Here is an 18,101-nt window from a genome sequence, read left to right on the forward strand (position 1 = left end):
AAAAAAAAAAAAAAAAAAAAAAAAGAAAGAAATAGAAAAGCCTATTTGTAGTCATTTTTTTTTAAACAGAGGCAGGATTTTTTTGTTCCTGCATGTGGTCAGTTTTATTGCAAATAAGGTCTAGGAACCTAAACACATTGGATTCTTAGCTTTGTTGATGACATTTAATTTTGTCAAAGCGCTTTTTTTTTAAACCATCTATTCCTGGCTCATGAGCTTATGTGACATATAATTACTGATAACAAAAATATTTTGTGATCTTTGGTTATAGTGTTCTAAAGACTAATTACTAAAAAACCCATTATCACAAAGGGAACATTCTATCTATTTAATAAGCAAATTTAACAATAATAAGCAATATTATCAATCAATAATATCAAGCTTATCGTCTTATGTCTCATAAATTAACATTATTCTTAGCACTCTAATAACTAGTTATCTTATATTTGAACCCTGAGTATTAGCTTATTATTACAAGACTCTTGAAATAAAAAGAAAACTAGTGCATATTAGGAACTTAACATCAGGTGACTACAGCCGCCTTTGCTAGTTGACTTTTGTTTTTTGTTTTGTTTTTGGCAGCTGGTCAGTATGGGGATCCGAACCCTTGACCTTAGTGTTATAATACCACGCTCTAACCAGCTGAGCTAACCTGCCAGCCAGTGGTTGACTTTTTAAAAATAATTTCCTTTCATTATCATTGGAAAGTACTCAGGTTGCTGATGAAAAACAGATGTCTCTTTTCCAAAGGATGTTCCATTCTTCTAGCACTTAATGTTAGTGAAACAAGTCTGCATGGTGTGCCTGGGCTTTTAAAAAAAATACTTCCTAACTGCACATTAATATCCTCCTTGAAATTAGTGTCCAGAATTGGAGGACACTGCATTTTGTAGCCTTGAAATTTACTTTGCCGCTGGTTATTCTCCACTGTCAGGCCTACGTTTAGGCAAACTGGGTCCTTTGAACTCTATACTCAGTCTATCAGAGACTCACCATCTAGATGAACTGAACGTTTAAAGTACTATAAATTCAGAAATAGGGAGAAAGGGTTGCTGATAGAATCTTTTATCAACAAACTCCAACAACATGTCCCTAGTTGCCGAGCCTGGGGCAAAAATAAAATGCAAGTGTGTTAAACACAAGCTCCAAGGACGCAGCACGTAGGAGTCCGGGCGGCAACTCCCACACTCGCTATCTATCCTGGCAGCCTTGCTGGCAGCACCCGGTATGGAGGTGAACACCACCCACCGCAGGAGCCGGTTCTGCTAAACACAAAACAAACCAGTACATCTTCCACCTGCTAAGTTGTTTGACTGTGGCAGCCTAGGCCAAGGCTCAAATATTCTAACCTCCTCTTTCTTCTTGGCTTTGTTCTTGTAAATGCGGTTTACTCTGAGATCAACTATCCTCAACTGTGGTTGACTTTTTAAAAATAATTTCCTTTCATTATCATTGGAAAGTACTCAGGTTGCTGATGAAAAACAGATGTCTCTTTTCCAAAGGATGTTCCATTCTTCTAGCACTTAATGTTAGTGAAACAAGTCTGCATGGTGTGCCTGGGCTTTTAAAAAAAATACTTCCTAACTGCACATTAATATCCTCCTTGAAATTAGTGTCCAGAATTGGAGGACACTGCATTTTGTAGCCTTGAAATTTACTTTGCCGCTGGTTATTCTCCACTGTCAGGCCTACGTTTAGGCAAACTGGGTCCTTTGAACTCTATACTCAGTCTATCAGAGACTCACCATCTAGATGAACTGAACGTTTAAAGTACTATAAATTCAGAAATAGGGAGAAAGGGTTGCTGATAGAATCTTTTATCAACAAACTCCAACAACATGTCCCTAGTTGCCGAGCCTGGGGCAAAAATAAAATGCAAGTGTGTTAAACACAAGCTCCAAGGACGCAGCACGTAGGAGTCCGGGCGGCAACTCCCACACTCGCTATCTATCCTGGCAGCCTTGCTGGCAGCACCCGGTATGGAGGTGAACACCACCCACCGCAGGAGCCGGTTCTGCTAAACACAAAACAAACCAGTACATCTTCCACCTGCTAAGTTGTTTGACTGTGGCAGCCTAGGCCAAGGCTCAAATATTCTAACCTCCTCTTTCTTCTTGGCTTTGTTCTTGTAAATGCGGTTTACTCTGAGATCAACTATCCTCAACTTTAGCACACAAGAGAAAATGATGCAACTGTTGCTTGTGATATCCAAACTTGTGGGGCAGTTACTATGCTGATGGGCGCTGCTAAAAATGAGACAGCTAAATTAATCTTAGATGAAATCACTAGAATGTATGCACTGGAAAAGACACTAAAAGAGGCTACGTAGGCCATGCAAAGTAAATATTACTTGTTGAAACTATGCTAAGGACTGTACGTGATTATGTCATGGAACCTGAACACCAACCCCATAAGGGAGGTCCGGTTATTATACTAGTTTTACAGATAGGGAAACCGATACTTAGATTAAGTAAGTCGTTCTTGGCCACGTGGCATAGAAGTAGAACCAGCACTTGAACCAGCCGGGTCCGTCAGATTCCTGAGCATGGGCCTCTGACAATTATCTGCCTGGCCCCCTCCCCAGCCCCTACTAATGTGTAAGCTCTATGGAGGCAAGAGGACATACCGTAGCATCACTGGGGCCTGGCACACGAGGATGCCCCCAGATGTTTGTTGGGCAAATGAATGACAGTGAGGACTGAAGTTGCTGCTCGTTACTAAGCATTTACACTTGAGCTCATATTTCTGAGAGTTGTCTGCATTTTGTTTTGTGGGCTTCCTTTCTCATAGGAGATTCGTATTATCTTTTAATTGTTATTTTTCCACGAACTTTTTGAAGTACCCTCGTATATATATATATTTATAGCTAGTGAAGGGGAGTGAGATTTTGATGAACAAAATATGCAATGAATGGCGGAAATACCTAGAGAATGCTTGTCTCAATGACTTTCCTCTCGAGGCTGCTATAATGAGGGTGAGGAAGAACAAAAGCTCTCCCTCCCTCCCTACGCTGGGGCCGGCCAGAGCGGCATGTCTAGGCTGCTTCATGGTTGCTGCTCTGGCTCTGAGATGCCCATCCCCACTTGCGCAATGAATGGCGGAAATACCTAGAGAATGCTTGTCTCAATGACTTTCCTCTCGAGGCTGCTTTAATGAGGGTGATGAAGAACAAAAGCTCTCCCTCCCTCCCTACGCTGGGGCCGGCCAGAGTGGCATGTCTAGGCTGCTTCATGGTTGCTGCTCTGGCTCTGAGATGCCCGTCCCCACTTGGCCCCTGCCTCAGGTGTAGCTTTCTGGCATTGCAGGCACGGAGGACAAGGCTGGCAGAGAACNAATGAGGGTGAGGAAGAACAAAAGCTCTCCCTCCCTCCCTACGCTGGGGCCGGCCAGAGCGGCATGTCTAGGCTGCTTCATGGTTGCTGCTCTGGCTCTGAGATGCCCGTCCCCACTTGGCCCCTGCCTCAGGTGTAGCTTTCTGGCATTGCAGGCACGGAGGACAAGGCTGGCAGAGAACATCACAGGTAACTGGGAATACTGATGGTGGGAGGGATCCTGGCTTCACTCTAGCTCCATGAAATGTGTGGTTTTCAAGGGTTATACTAACCTTCACCCATATGAGGACCCACTCAGAGAGGGAAGCTGCCTCTCTTCAGCTCTAGCAGAGGGTCCATGTCCCCAAGTCTTGTTTGGGAGGGAGGGGAGAGATCCCACTGGTTAGCCCCGTGGCTGCTCCTCAGTGCCCCTCCCTCCACCCTGCTCTTTTCAATGGCTCCATGGGAACCACTGGGGGCCCAGAGCACCGGAATAGGATGGGGCCTGCTCCATCTGTTTCCAAGCTTTCTACAGTTGCTCCAAGCCCTGCAGTAGGCCTAGAAGAAGATGGGGATCCCCTCTCCCTTTCTAGGCAGGGCCTACTCCAGGAAGTCTCCTGACCACAAACGTCTGCAGAACAGAGGTGGACATGGCCACTGTGTCCCCAACAGCCCTAAGCTACAGGAACCACTCACCAACTATCTCACTGCACATGAGCAGCCTGCTGCTGACGGGAATCCAAGTTTCCCCTCCAGAGAAAGTCGCTTGAGCCCTCTATGGCTTGGCTCTGCAGGTGAGAGAATACCATCCTCCCCTTCGCCCACAGAAAGAGGAGAAAAAAGCCCCTTCACCAAGAACCCTTTAGATTCCTTCCCTCTCCCAGCCTTTTCCTCATATAAATTAAGGAGGCTGATTATAGCATGACCAGTTCTGTGGCTTGGGATGGGGGAGAGGGTGTTGGAAGAAGCTTTTAACCTAATACATGGACATTATTACCTCATTCAATTCCTCATCCAACCCTAAAGTAACGGTTCTATTATCTCCATTTTATAAATAAAAAACCAGAGAGACTGTTATCTATCTAACACTTTTAAGGCTTGGGTGACATAAAAAGATGATTCTGCTGCCTAAAGTACTATGTTTGGGTGGCAGAGTGAAGACTGCTGAATCATGCCGTCATATAAATACTAAAATATAGTTATCTTGTTCAAGAGTGGATGAATCACATAAAGCCATCCCAAACACCATCATATTATAGATCAGGACTGGGGGTGAAGGGACACTAGGAGTAAAGTCTTCTTCTCTATGCAAGTAGAACCCATCTCCTGAGCCACCTGTCACCCCAGCCTGGACCAGACTGTCCAGTTCCAGGCCAGCTGCAGTTATGTTAAATGGCCATCGCACTTGAGTTTACCCATCAGGACCGTGAGACCAAGTCAACCAATACTTCAGAATTACTATAATAGTAAATGTGACGAAATAATCTACATTGAGAGCCTTAAAAGAAATGGCCATAAAAACTAAAGATATCTTAGTTTTATAACCCATCAATATTAGAGGCAAATATTAAAGGCTTCATTTACTTTGCATGGGAAAAAAGTGCTGACAATGAAATATATTCGTTTCCCACAGAATTAATCATAAATAACAATATAGGAATAGTTCACAGAAATGGACTTCCATAATCTACTGGAAGAGATTAAAAACAAAATTTATACAGAAATTAAAAACAAAATTTGGATAACAGTCGTCCTTTAAACATAATTACTCCATTTTAAAAAGACTCAGACGTTCCTTATAAAGACATAATATATGCAACTGATGACAACATTAATGGGGTTTTATTCACACTTGTCAATAAACAGCAATATTCCAAAAACTAGATTTCTAAGACTGAATCATGTACCACAAAAATCATTTGTTGCTTTTCCCTCTGAATTTAAAAATCATTACTAGGTGATGACTTGCCAGAAAAACACTTTAAAAAAGGCTTTAGCCACCAACCACTATAGATGCCTACTGGAAAGGGTTTATATTTTATGGATGATTCAAAATGATTGATTCTCCACTATTTTTCCAGAAAAAGAATGAACTGAGGTAACGATGGCTCAATATTATGAATACTCTTTACCTTATGAAAGGCTTTAAAATGAAAACATTGTGTTCCAATCGATTGCATATCTACTGCTTGAATCTTAGAACACACTTCTTCACAGATATAATGTCATACATGGCTGGGTCAGCCCACAGGAGTCCCAAATGCAACTATCCTGACTAGTGGCACCACTGAATCTCACCACCAGGGGGAACACTTTCATGTACAAATGCACCCAGAACTCCATATCCACAAAGAAAGCAGGGTTTACATAACACCACCAGTGGTGGGGACTCGGATTAAAAACACGGTGGGGCGGGGTGGGGGGCAGAGAGGAGAGTGGGACTGAGGCCACAGTGCTCATCACTGGGTGGTTCTCTATCCCAGTGGGTATCCCTGCCTATTTTCTTTGCACTGTTGCTCCTGACCAAAGTTTCTTTCACACCCTATAAAAGAGAAAGCATTTCCACAGCCTTTCCCACCTTCCTGGTGCTAACAGACAATGCCCTTTCAAGATTCTGCATGCCCCCTCCCCTCAATGTACAATCAATAACAAAAGGAAATAGGACAAGGAACACAAGGTATCTTCTCCCTTGTGACTCCCATCTCTGTCCCATTCAAGCTTCCATCGTTCACTAAGCCCTTACAAAGGTATGTGCACAGGACAAGATGAATGAGAGGACGCCCTGCCCCCGTGGAGCTCCATCAGACAAAAGAGACAAATCAAATCCACATTAAATCAGCAGACACGAAATACTCTAACAGTCCAGCATAGTGGTGAAGAGCACAGGTTCTAGTCTTGCTGCTCCCACTTACCAGTTTTAAGGCAGAGGCAAGACATTTCACTTCCCTAAATCTCCACATCTTCATCAATAATGGGGCAGTAATAATTGTGCTAAGCAGAGTTACTATAAGGATTAAAGAAAATAAAAGGTCTCAGCATAACACTTGATACACAGCAAGCATTTACTGATTAATTGCTAGGAATTATTAGAATCATTGTTACAAAAGAGGCAAGAAAAAAACTTTCAGAGTGGCACTGACGACTGAGCAAACTAAATGCTTGGTGGAGGGCAGGGTGGCTGCATTTAAAACGAGTTCTTGAAGAACGACTAAGAGTCTGACAGAGAAAGAAGAAGGGTATTCCAGCAAAGGCCTGGGCTGTGAGGAGCATCAGCACCATAAGGAATGATGGGTTCTGGGAGCCAGAATCAAGGGTCAGCTGGGCTGGGGCAGAGAATCCCAGAGAAGGAGATCACGGGAGCCTGTACTTTATCCTGCAGCCAGGGAGGAGTGGAAGACAGAAACATGCTCAGGTGTGGTCCTGACATATAACACACAGAACAGTGCCACATCTTTTGCTCATCCACCCAGAAGACTGAGTGGAGACAGAGGAGGCCAGAAAGGAGGTAGCTGCAATGGTCCAGGGGAGAGAGGACAGCTTAAAGAATGTGAGGATTGTGCAAAACCTTTCAGGGCTCAGTTTAGATGTCATTTGGCTGGGAAGCCTTTCCTAACTTGGCAGTGCTGGGTGAGGGATCCTACAGCATCACAGACATCCCAAATCAGAGCTCTTAACACTTATTTCTGTAGATTCACTCAACAACATCATTGAGGCCTACCCTGAGCCAGGCACTTGCTTGGCATTGGGAATACAGCAGCAGTCAAGACAAGGAGAGTGTACGTCCTCGTCCATTGCTGCAGAGCTCACCTGCTGGTAGAGATGCACACGATATGCAAGTAATCAAGCATACATATTCTGGTGGTGCTAAGTGCTATGAAGAAGAAAAACAGGGTAAGAGAATAAAGAGACACAGGTAGTAGTAGATGAGAGGTGACAGCCTCTGAAGAGGGGCACATCTGATCAGACAACTTATTGCAACATGGGAGCAAGGTACGTTGTGAAGACATGGGAAAGGAGCATTTCAGGCAGAGGAAGGAGCAAGCACAGTGTCCCCAAGGGTGGAACATGTTCACAGCTGCACAGGGACACTAGTGTGGCTGGAACAGAGGAAGCAAGAAGGAGGATAAAGGAAACAAGGTTTGAACAGGCAACGACAGCATCACGCACAGCCATATACTTTTGTTATAAGTAAGATTGAATGCCAAAGGAGGGTTTTAAGAAAAGTGATAGGATCCGACTCATATCAAACTATGATCATTCTGGCTGATGTATAGAAAATAAGCTACAGGCAGACAAACAGAAACAGGGAGTCAGAAGGCTACTGAAATATTCCAGAAAGAAACTATGGTGGCTGACACTAAGTTGTTTAGAAGGAAGGGTAGTAAAAATGGCCAGATTTCAGATCTACTTTGAAGGTAGGGCTGGCAGAGCTTGCTGATGAATGTGGTATGGAAGAGAAACAGGAATGACATAAGACTTCTAGGTTTAGGACCAGAGCAACTGGGTGAATAAGTTATGCTGCCACCTGTCAACATGGGAAGAGCAGGGAAGAAGCAGATTTGTGGGGAGGAAGAGGAGGAGATCAAGAGATCTGATTCAGACATATCAAAATCGAGATACCTCTTAAGTACCCAAATGGAGATGTCAGGAAGGCTGTAGGATGCAGGAATCGCGAGGTCAGGGAGAAGATGGGACTAGAAATAAAATCAGCATAAAAGCCTGAGGCAAGTGAAATCCCCCAGAGAAGGAGTATAGATGGAGAAGGGGTCTCAGGAATAACCCAGCAAAGGGGACTGAGAAGAAACAGCCTAGAAGTTAACCCGGGAGGGTGTGGTGTTCTGGCAGCCAAGAAAGGAAGGAACAATAAGAGGTATGGTGCTTTGGAGCAGTCGAGTGAACCAGCTCCTGAAATGACAAGCAGTGTCAGTGGTGTGGTGTCTTAGGGGAGCCAGGGTGGAACGAGGGAGAGAAAGCAAGTATATACAACTCTTTTGAAGAAATCTGCAATAAAGGAAAGCAGAGAGAGGGTGCCGAGGCTATAGGGGAGTGACAGACAAGGGCTTAACGTGTGAAATATCACAGTGTGTGTGAATGCTGCCGGGAATCATCCAGCACAGAGCGGGAGGTCCACGAGGGCCACTAAAAATGTCCATTAGAAGCAGCAGCATAAATTCCTCAAAGGGCTTGAAAAGTTGAATCGTCTTTAATTATTCAAAATGCTGACCAGGACACGGATTTTAAAAAAATAAAGAATATTCTCTATTTAACATCCAAGAATTAGAATGGTTTCAGTAACTAGTTACAAGAAATCTTAGAGGTATATCCACAGAGTCATATCCATAGTTATTAGAAGTTGGTCTAAAGCTAAAATGAGAAAAAAATTCTAAATGTCATTTTAATGTGCAACAAAAACAAAGAGATTATAAGTGTCAAAAAATCTATCAGATATTTATTTTATTGATAAAATTTGTCTTGTTAGATGATATAATAAAGCTCAAGATTAAAATTTCTAAATTTTTTTTTTAATTTTCTTAGTACTTTTTTTTATTGGTTATGAATATTCATGAGATACAAAGCTGATTGTCACCACTCATGCCCAAGATGTGATGGCCAGATCCATACTGCCAGCATGCCCATTACTACAAATTGCGATTATACCCCGTGTCCCCACCCAATTATCCCCAACCTCCCTCCCCATCCCCCTCTTCCCCTACTCCACTTTGTATCCCTAGGTGTGCTCTCTCCCTCTGTATGTCCAACACACCACTGTAGTCTTTCCTTCGTACTTTCTCTCTTAGTTCCCACTTACAAGTGAGAACATGCGGTATTTAGCCCTCTGTGCTTTGCTTATTTCACTCAATGTAAGTTTCTCCAGGCTCATCCATGTAGTTGCAAATAGGAGTATTTCATTCTTTTTTATGTCAGAGTAGTATTCCATGGTGTATATATACCACATTTTCCTTATCCATTCGTCCACTGGTGGACATTTAGGTTGGTTCCATATCTTGGCTATTGCAAACAGAGCTGTGATGAACATGGGACTGCAGGTATCCCTTCGACATGATGATTTCCATTCCTTTGGTTATATACCCAGAAGTGGGATTGCTGGATCATTTGGAAGATCAATCTGTAGTTGTCTGAGAAACCTCCATACTGTTTTCCATAGTGGTTGTACTAATTTACAGCCTCACCAACAGTGTAGGAGCATTCCCTTTTCTCCACACCCTCGCCGGCATTTGTTACTCTCTGTCTTTTTGATTATAGCCAGTCTAACTGGAGTAAGGTGATATCTCAACGTCTAAATTATTTTCTACAATTTCCATGATCAGGAATATACTTACGGGCCGGCCCGTGGCTCACTTGGGAGAGTGCGGTGCGGATGGCACCAAGGCCCTGGGTTCAGATCCCATATAGGGATGGCCGGTTAGCTCGCTGGCTGAGCGTGGTGCTGACAACACCAAGTCAAGGGTTAAGATCCCCTTACCGGTCATCTTTTAAAAAAAAAGGAATATACTTACAAGTTACACTGGTTTAGTCTGTAAAATTTGTGTCGTGCAACACAGAGTCTCCATACATATTTTGCTGTTTCCATGTCTTCCTAGCAAACAAAATATGCATAAAGTAATATGAAAGCACACATACAACTCGATAACTATTAATGCCAAATTTGAGAACAAGACGTAATTGGGTGACATTTTATGTCAAAGTCACTTTCGGCACACTGTAATTTGTTCATTTGCTAATACTGTGGCTATCATATGAAACCACAAGTAGGATTTAAATTATGAACACAAAACAAAATCTCTCCCAGCAGTATAACTGTGATATTAAATAATTTCTAAATGACATAGAAATTTAAAAATTATAAAAATAACAACTTTTATTCTTGACAAATATACTCAAAGACATTTTTAAACAGAACATGACTCAGTGATTCAATATTGCCTTTGTCAAGACAGCAAAAGCAAATAACTGTTAAATAATTCTGCAGAGCTAGCCTTTTATCAATGGAATTAAGGTATCAGTGCCTCTTTCTCCCCACTTAGTCCCTTAAGTTTAATTTAAAGGTCATCATAATCATAGTACTTATCCAAAGACTCATTCATTCAACAGTACTGAGCAACCTCTTTCTGCCAAGTGCCATTTTGCAAAACGTTATAAAACTCTGCAACGTTTTATAAAATTATGAAATATAATCATTTTAAGGCCCCCACCACCACCACCACCACCGAACACACACACAGGTACATGGAAATGCTAACTTAACTTTTAGGAAAAACATTCCATGTGGATTCTAATGTTTACTCACAGTTTGAAACTGGATGGTCTCCTCTTTATTTGCCAGCTCTAATGCAAAAAAAGACTTGTTGTGGGACATGTTAGCAATATCATGCCACCTAAAGAACAACAAATAGAGGATGGCAATGTGAGTGCTCATGTGTATACTAGGAGACAAAATACATGATTTCTCAAGCTTGATGCATAAGTTAATATTTGTTAATCATTTTTGAAAAAAAACAGTGGTTTTAATCAGTTAGTATGCATTTTCTCATTGCAGTGACAGCAGCTACTTGCAAAAAGGAAATGCATGTTTACTAAATGAGGGAAAAGAGTATTTGAAAGATGTAAAACATATCCTCATTTGCTAGATTAGCTCGATGATCAATGATCCCAATCTTAGCTGGTTGCCAATGTCCATTTACTCATTCAACAAACATTTTAAAGGGCACCCATTATAATAATGCCAGAAATTGTGTTAGGTCCCAGGGACACTAAGATGAGTAAGGCACAGCGCTTCCTTCAAAGCGGCAGAGCTGGAGAGTGGGAGTGCAAGAGAGAACACAGAAGGAAACAAGTACCATTAAGTGTTGCAGGTAAACAGGGTAAAATAAGGCACAAAAGTGGGGGATGAGGACTCTGAAAAGCTTCAAGGTGAAGATAAAGTTCAAATTTATCGGGCTAGGAACCCCAGGGAGTGAACTATTCTAGGTGTATTCACTAGAATTCTAAATCCTACCTTGTACTTTCTAATTTTATACTTATCACATTTAGCTTTTATATAATATTTGATTTTATTACGTAAGGGTATAATTTTTAAAAAGGGAAAGTGGTTCTGGAAGAAAAAATTTTACCCCTCTATCCTTCTCCAATGTAGTAGGATTTATTTACTTAAAATTTATTTTTAAAATAAATAAAATTTAGGGCAACACTGGGGGTTGCGATCCGTTGCCGGACACGGAAAAAAAGACAAAAGACAAAAAAAAAAAAAAATAATAAAAAAAAATTAAAAAAAAATAAATAAATAAATAAAATTTATTAGTAATTCAGTATTTAATTACTAAACCTAAAGATTATTAGCATNAAAAAAAAAAGGAATATACTTACAAGTTACACTGGTTTAGTCTGTAAAATTTGTGTCGTGCAACACAGAGTCTCCATACATATTTTGCTGTTTCCATGTCTTCCTAGCAAACAAAATATGCATAAAGTAATATGAAAGCACACATACAACTCGATAACTATTAATGCCAAATTTGAGAACAAGACGTAATTGGGTGACATTTTATGTCAAAGTCACTTTCGGCACACTGTAATTTGTTCATTTGCTAATACTGTGGCTATCATATGAAACCACAAGTAGGATTTAAATTATGAACACAAAACAAAATCTCTCCCAGCAGTATAACTGTGATATTAAATAATTTCTAAATGACATAGAAATTTAAAAATTATAAAAATAACAACTTTTATTCTTGACAAATATACTCAAAGACATTTTTAAACAGAACATGACTCAGTGATTCAATATTGCCTTTGTCAAGACAGCAAAAGCAAATAACTGTTAAATAATTCTGCAGAGCTAGCCTTTTATCAATGGAATTAAGGTATCAGTGCCTCTTTCTCCCCACTTAGTCCCTTAAGTTTAATTTAAAGGTCATCATAATCATAGTACTTATCCAAAGACTCATTCATTCAACAGTACTGAGCAACCTCTTTCTGCCAAGTGCCATTTTGCAAAACGTTATAAAACTCTGCAACGTTTTATAAAATTATGAAATATAATCATTTTAAGGCCCCCACCACCACCACCACCACCGAACACACACACAGGTACATGGAAATGCTAACTTAACTTTTAGGAAAAACATTCCATGTGGATTCTAATGTTTACTCACAGTTTGAAACTGGATGGTCTCCTCTTTATTTGCCAGCTCTAATGCAAAAAAAGACTTGTTGTGGGACATGTTAGCAATATCATGCCACCTAAAGAACAACAAATAGAGGATGGCAATGTGAGTGCTCATGTGTATACTAGGAGACAAAATACATGATTTCTCAAGCTTGATGCATAAGTTAATATTTGTTAATCATTTTTGAAAAAAAACAGTGGTTTTAATCAGTTAGTATGCATTTTCTCATTGCAGTGACAGCAGCTACTTGCAAAAAGGAAATGCATGTTTACTAAATGAGGGAAAAGAGTATTTGAAAGATGTAAAACATATCCTCATTTGCTAGATTAGCTCGATGATCAATGATCCCAATCTTAGCTGGTTGCCAATGTCCATTTACTCATTCAACAAACATTTTAAAGGGCACCCATTATAATAATGCCAGAAATTGTGTTAGGTCCCAGGGACACTAAGATGAGTAAGGCACAGCGCTTCCTTCAAAGCGGCAGAGCTGGAGAGTGGGAGTGCAAGAGAGAACACAGAAGGAAACAAGTACCATTAAGTGTTGCAGGTAAACAGGGTAAAATAAGGCACAAAAGTGGGGGATGAGGACTCTGAAAAGCTTCAAGGTGAAGATAAAGTTCAAATTTATCGGGCTAGGAACCCCAGGGAGTGAACTATTCTAGGTGTATTCACTAGAATTCTAAATCCTACCTTGTACTTTCTAATTTTATACTTATCACATTTAGCTTTTATATAATATTTGATTTTATTACGTAAGGGTATAATTTTTAAAAAGGGAAAGTGGTTCTGGAAGAAAAAATTTTACCCCTCTATCCTTCTCCAATGTAGTAGGATTTATTTACTTAAAATTTATTTTTAAAATAAATAAAATTTATTAGTAATTCAGTATTTAATTACTAAACCTAAAGATTATTAGCATCATATTAAATAAAACAATTATAAAAATTCCTACACACTTTTCCTTAAGAACAGGAACAAGATAAGGATGCCCACTCTCACCACTCTTATTTAACACAGTATTGGAAATACTAGTCACAGCAATCAGAGAAGAGAAAGAAATAAAGGCTATCCAAATTGGAAAAGATGAAGTCAAACTGTCCCTGTTTGCAGATGATGTGCTCCTATATATAGAAAAATCAAAAGACTCTAAAAAATACTTCTAGAGCTTTTCAATTTGAAACAATTTTCAAATAAAACAATTTCAGTAAGTTGCAAGATACAAAATGAACACAGAAAAATCAGTAGTGTAACAAAGTAGCAGAAAAAGAAATCAAGAAAGCAAGGCCCATTTACAATAGTCACCAAAAAAATAAAATACCTAGAAATTAATTTAACCAAAGAGGTGAAAGATCTCTACAATGAGAACTACAAATCACTGCTCAAAGAAATTTTAAAAGCACACAAAAAGATGAAAGACATTACATACTCTAGGACTGGAAGAATTAAAATTGTGAAAATGTCCATACTACCCAAAGTTATCTACAGATTCAATGCAATCTTCATCAAAATACCGATGACATTCTTCACAAAAATAGAAAACAATCCTAACAATCATACGGAATGACAAAAGACCCCAAATAGCCAAAGCAATCCTGAGCAAAAAAAAACAAAGCCAGAAGAACACTAGAACAATACCTGACTTCACATTATACTACAAAGCTATACTAACCCAAACAGCATGGTACTGAATAGAGAACCCAGAAACCAATCCACATACTTATGGCCAAAAGATATTTGACAAAGGCACCAAGAACATACATTAGGGAAAAGACTGCGTCTTCAATAAATGGTGCTGGGAAACCGGACATCCATATGTAGAAGAATGAAACTAGACCCATATCTCCCTCCATATACCAAAATCAACACAAAATGGATTAAACTTAAATATAAGACCTGAAAATTATAAAAAAAACTCCTAAAAGAAAACACAGGGAAACACTTCAGGAAGTAGTACTGGGTAAATATTTTTTAAGACTCCAAAAGCACAAGCAACAAAAGAAAAAATAATCAAATGGGATTATATGAAACTAAAAAGCTTTTGAACAAAGAAACAATTAACAGACTGAAAAGACAACTTACAGAATGGAAGAAAATATATGCAAGCTATGCATCTGACAAGGGATTAATATCCAGAATATACAAGGAACTCAAATAACTTGGTAAAATAACAAGCACCCCAATTAAAAAATGGGCAAAGGAGCTAAATAATAAGCATTTCTCAAAGGAAGATATACAAATGGCCAATGGACACATGAAAAAATGTTGAACATCACTAAGCATCAGGAAAATGCAAATCACAACCACACTGATATATCATCTCACCCCAGTTAAATTTGCCATTATCAAAAACACAGAATACAAATGCTGGCAAAGATGCAGAGAAAGGGGAACCTTCCTATACTATTGGTGGGACTGTAAATTAGTGTAGCCATTATGGAAAATACTATAGAGGTTTCTCAAACAACTACAGATAGAACTGCCATAAGATGCAGAAATCCCACTGCTGGGTATATTAGCAAAGGAATGGAAATCATCATGTCAAAGTGATACCTGCACTTCCATGTTTATCAAAGCTCTACTTACAATAGTCAAGAATCAACCATCCTAAATGTCCATCAACAGACAATTGGATAATGAAAATGTGGTATATATACACAATGCAATACTACCCTACCATTAAAAAGAATGAAATTCTGCCATTTGCAGCAACATGGATGAACCTAGAGAAAATTATGTGAAGTGAAATAAGCCAGGCACAGAAAGAGAAATACCGTATGTCCTCACTCAGAAGTGGGAGCTAAAAAATGAACAATATGAAAGAAACAAACAACAATCACAATAACACAACGAACTTTCAGAAGGACAGAACAGAACTATTGAAATACCGTATGTCCTCACTCAGAAGTGGGAGCTAAAAAATGAACAATATGAAAGAAACAAGCAACAATCACAATAACACAATGAACTTTCAGAAGGACAGAACAGAACTATGGTTACTACAGGTGGGAAAAGGGAAGGGGAATTAGTGAGAAATTAGTTAATAGACACAACGAATGATTACGGTTTATAATGATGAATATGCTCATTATCCTGATTTGATCATCATATATTATACACAAGTATTGATAGTCAACTCTGTACTCCACAAATATGTATAATCAACTATGTTTTAGTAAAAAAAGAAAGGAAAAAAAAATTCCTATCCAGTGATGAAGGAAGCCAGCAGGATGTCTCAAATTTCCATGTGACTGTTAGGGCACCTTCAGAGTCCTGCCCTTCAGGCACAGCCCAGATCCATTTTCCTCTCCCTGCACCCCAACTCAGCATGTTGGGAAGACTTAACATGAGTGGCTAGGGAATAAGAGAGCAATTGCCAAAGGGGAGCCCCCCAGCCCAGGGCAGTGCAGTCTAGGAGTGGGGTTCTGCTCCCCAAGCCATGCATACTCTCTGGTCATAATCACCATGGAGAATTCAGGGCCCAAAAGGCAGTAAAGCAAAAGCAGTGAATGAAGAGATGTCAAACTTAGAGGAAAAGCTCTTAAAAGGAAAAACTAGTTCTCAAGAAGAAATGGTAGGGATGGTTTAGAAAGCTTGAATAGTCCTAGGGGATGTGGAGGGGAAGCTCTTTAATACAGTGGTTGAGCCCAGGCTTAACATGAAAAATCTGAGTTCTAGTCCTGGTTATGTTAATAACTCGGTGACCTTGGACAAATCACTTAACTTCTAAGCCTCAATTATCCCATGTGCAAAGTGGTGGTAATAGCTGCTGTTCAGAATTGTTATGAAGATTATTTGAGAAGATACAAGGAAAGCATTCAACACAGTATCTGGCTTATGATAAGTACTCGATAAATGGTAGACACAAAGAAACCAAAAAATAAAAGTGACAGGATAGGTTTTACTCTTTTATAAAAACAATATAAACTTTGAATTTTTCATCAAGAGAAGACAGACATGAGTAGATAGACTCAGAGTAAAATTGCAAATATGTCTATGAAATGACACAGGATTTTCTAGATTATGGATTTTAAGGAATTAAAGGCAGGGATTATACAACATGGTTCAATTTACTCTCTTTAAGACAAACTGGAACACAGAATACTAAAAAGGAAATTTAAATCACCTGTAATTTCAGTGTTCAGAGTAGGCCACTATTTGCACATCACTATATATCCTCTCTGTTTTTCTTACCATACACATTCCAAGATTTCCACAAATAAATAGGATCACTTTTTTGTAATCAGGAGGAAAAAAAAAATCAACATTACAAAAAGTAATTGAAATTTGCTTAAATGCTGGTATTTTAAGAATTGTACTACGTAGTTAGAGTAGAAAGAAAGATCTAGATTTTCCATAAGAAACAGCCCTAGCTGTTCTGGGCAATAGGCTCACTGGCAGTTGGTATGGGGACTTGGGCAGCTGCTCCAGAGCATGCTGCTGAGCAAGAGGGAAGTGACAGGCCCAGCGTCCTGCACCATCTTTGCACAGCTGCCAACCTACAGGTCCCTGATACGCACCAGCAGGTTTGCAGCATCATGATGGAGTTTTAAGGCATCCATCATCACGTTATTTTTGAATAAAGAGCTCTGGAAGCCCAGCCAGGGGCAGTGCCCCTTCACAAAGATTCTGCACTAACCTGATGACTAAAGGCCTATGGTTATATAATGGCTCCTGCTACTTCATCTTCAGGCTGTGACAAGTAAAAAGCAAGCCCTTTCTCCCTGGTGGCTATGGATTTTGCTGATACAAAGCGATGTCCTCTATCTGGTGATGGGCAGATCCTAGGAACTTACATCTTTCCTATATTAAGCATCTGTCAATTTACTGTAATACTTATTGTTTTGTGAACTCAATATATTGAGCAGCTGTCAATTTATTGGGGAAAAAATTGCCTAGAAATCTGGGGGCACTTACATATCAAGGAGACATATTTCACTTCTTATAGTTGCTTATCTTTTATAAGTATCTGGTTTTATCAAAAGGATTCCAATAAAATATTTTAAAGCAAAAAGAAAAGGAGGGAGGGAAGGAGAGAGGAAGGGAGAAGTACAGACAAAGAGAATAACTTCTCTTTGAGAAGATTTGCTGAGAAGAGGAAAAAGAGATAGGATGGGAGCCAGGAAGGATTTTCTTTTTAGGATAAGACCTGACCTTGTATATGTGCCAAGGAGAAAGGTGCTAATAGATAAGGAGAGATTGAAGATTCAAGATATGGTATGGATGATTGAACAAGGTGTTGAAGGACGGAAGGAAGGAAGGAAGGAAGGAAGGAAGGAAGGAAGGAAGGAAGGAAGGAAGGAAAATAGCCCTAGAGACCAGAATTCAAATGAAAAATTCACATCAAAACAAAGACTGGCTTCAATATGGCAAGAAAAGTTTCATATATTTTTAAGCATTTTATAAATAGGCTATCATTATAAGCACTATTTTCTGCACATTTGGTTTTGAAGAAAGTGGCTTATTAAAAGAACCACTGCACTCAGTTGGCATTTTATTCTAGAAAGGAAATATTTCCATTACTTAATGAGCTCTTGGGAAAGACTTGTGAGCCATTTAACTACTCTAAGTACATTTTTAAAAACTTATCAACGGGAGC

General features: G+C 39.6%; 1 protein-coding gene across 1 annotated transcript in view; it reads right to left on the reverse strand.

The window, feature by feature from the left end:
• PTPN21 (protein tyrosine phosphatase, non-receptor type 21) overlaps positions 1-18,101 on the reverse strand; it is a 73,803-nt gene that overhangs the window by 25,775 nt on the left and 29,927 nt on the right. Inside the window, exons 8-9 of the mRNA XM_008571984.1 lie at positions 12,488-12,575; positions 11,697-11,776 (exon numbers count right to left, since the gene is read on the reverse strand). Coding sequence (XP_008570206.1) covers positions 11,697-11,776; positions 12,488-12,575 — 168 coding nt within the window. The remainder of the gene's footprint in view (positions 1-11,696; positions 11,777-12,487; positions 12,576-18,101) is intronic.

This window comes from Galeopterus variegatus, unplaced genomic scaffold (assembly GCF_000696425.1).
Source record: "Galeopterus variegatus unplaced genomic scaffold, G_variegatus-3.0.2 Scaffold742, whole genome shotgun sequence".
Lineage (NCBI taxonomy): Eukaryota > Metazoa > Chordata > Mammalia > Dermoptera > Cynocephalidae > Galeopterus > Galeopterus variegatus.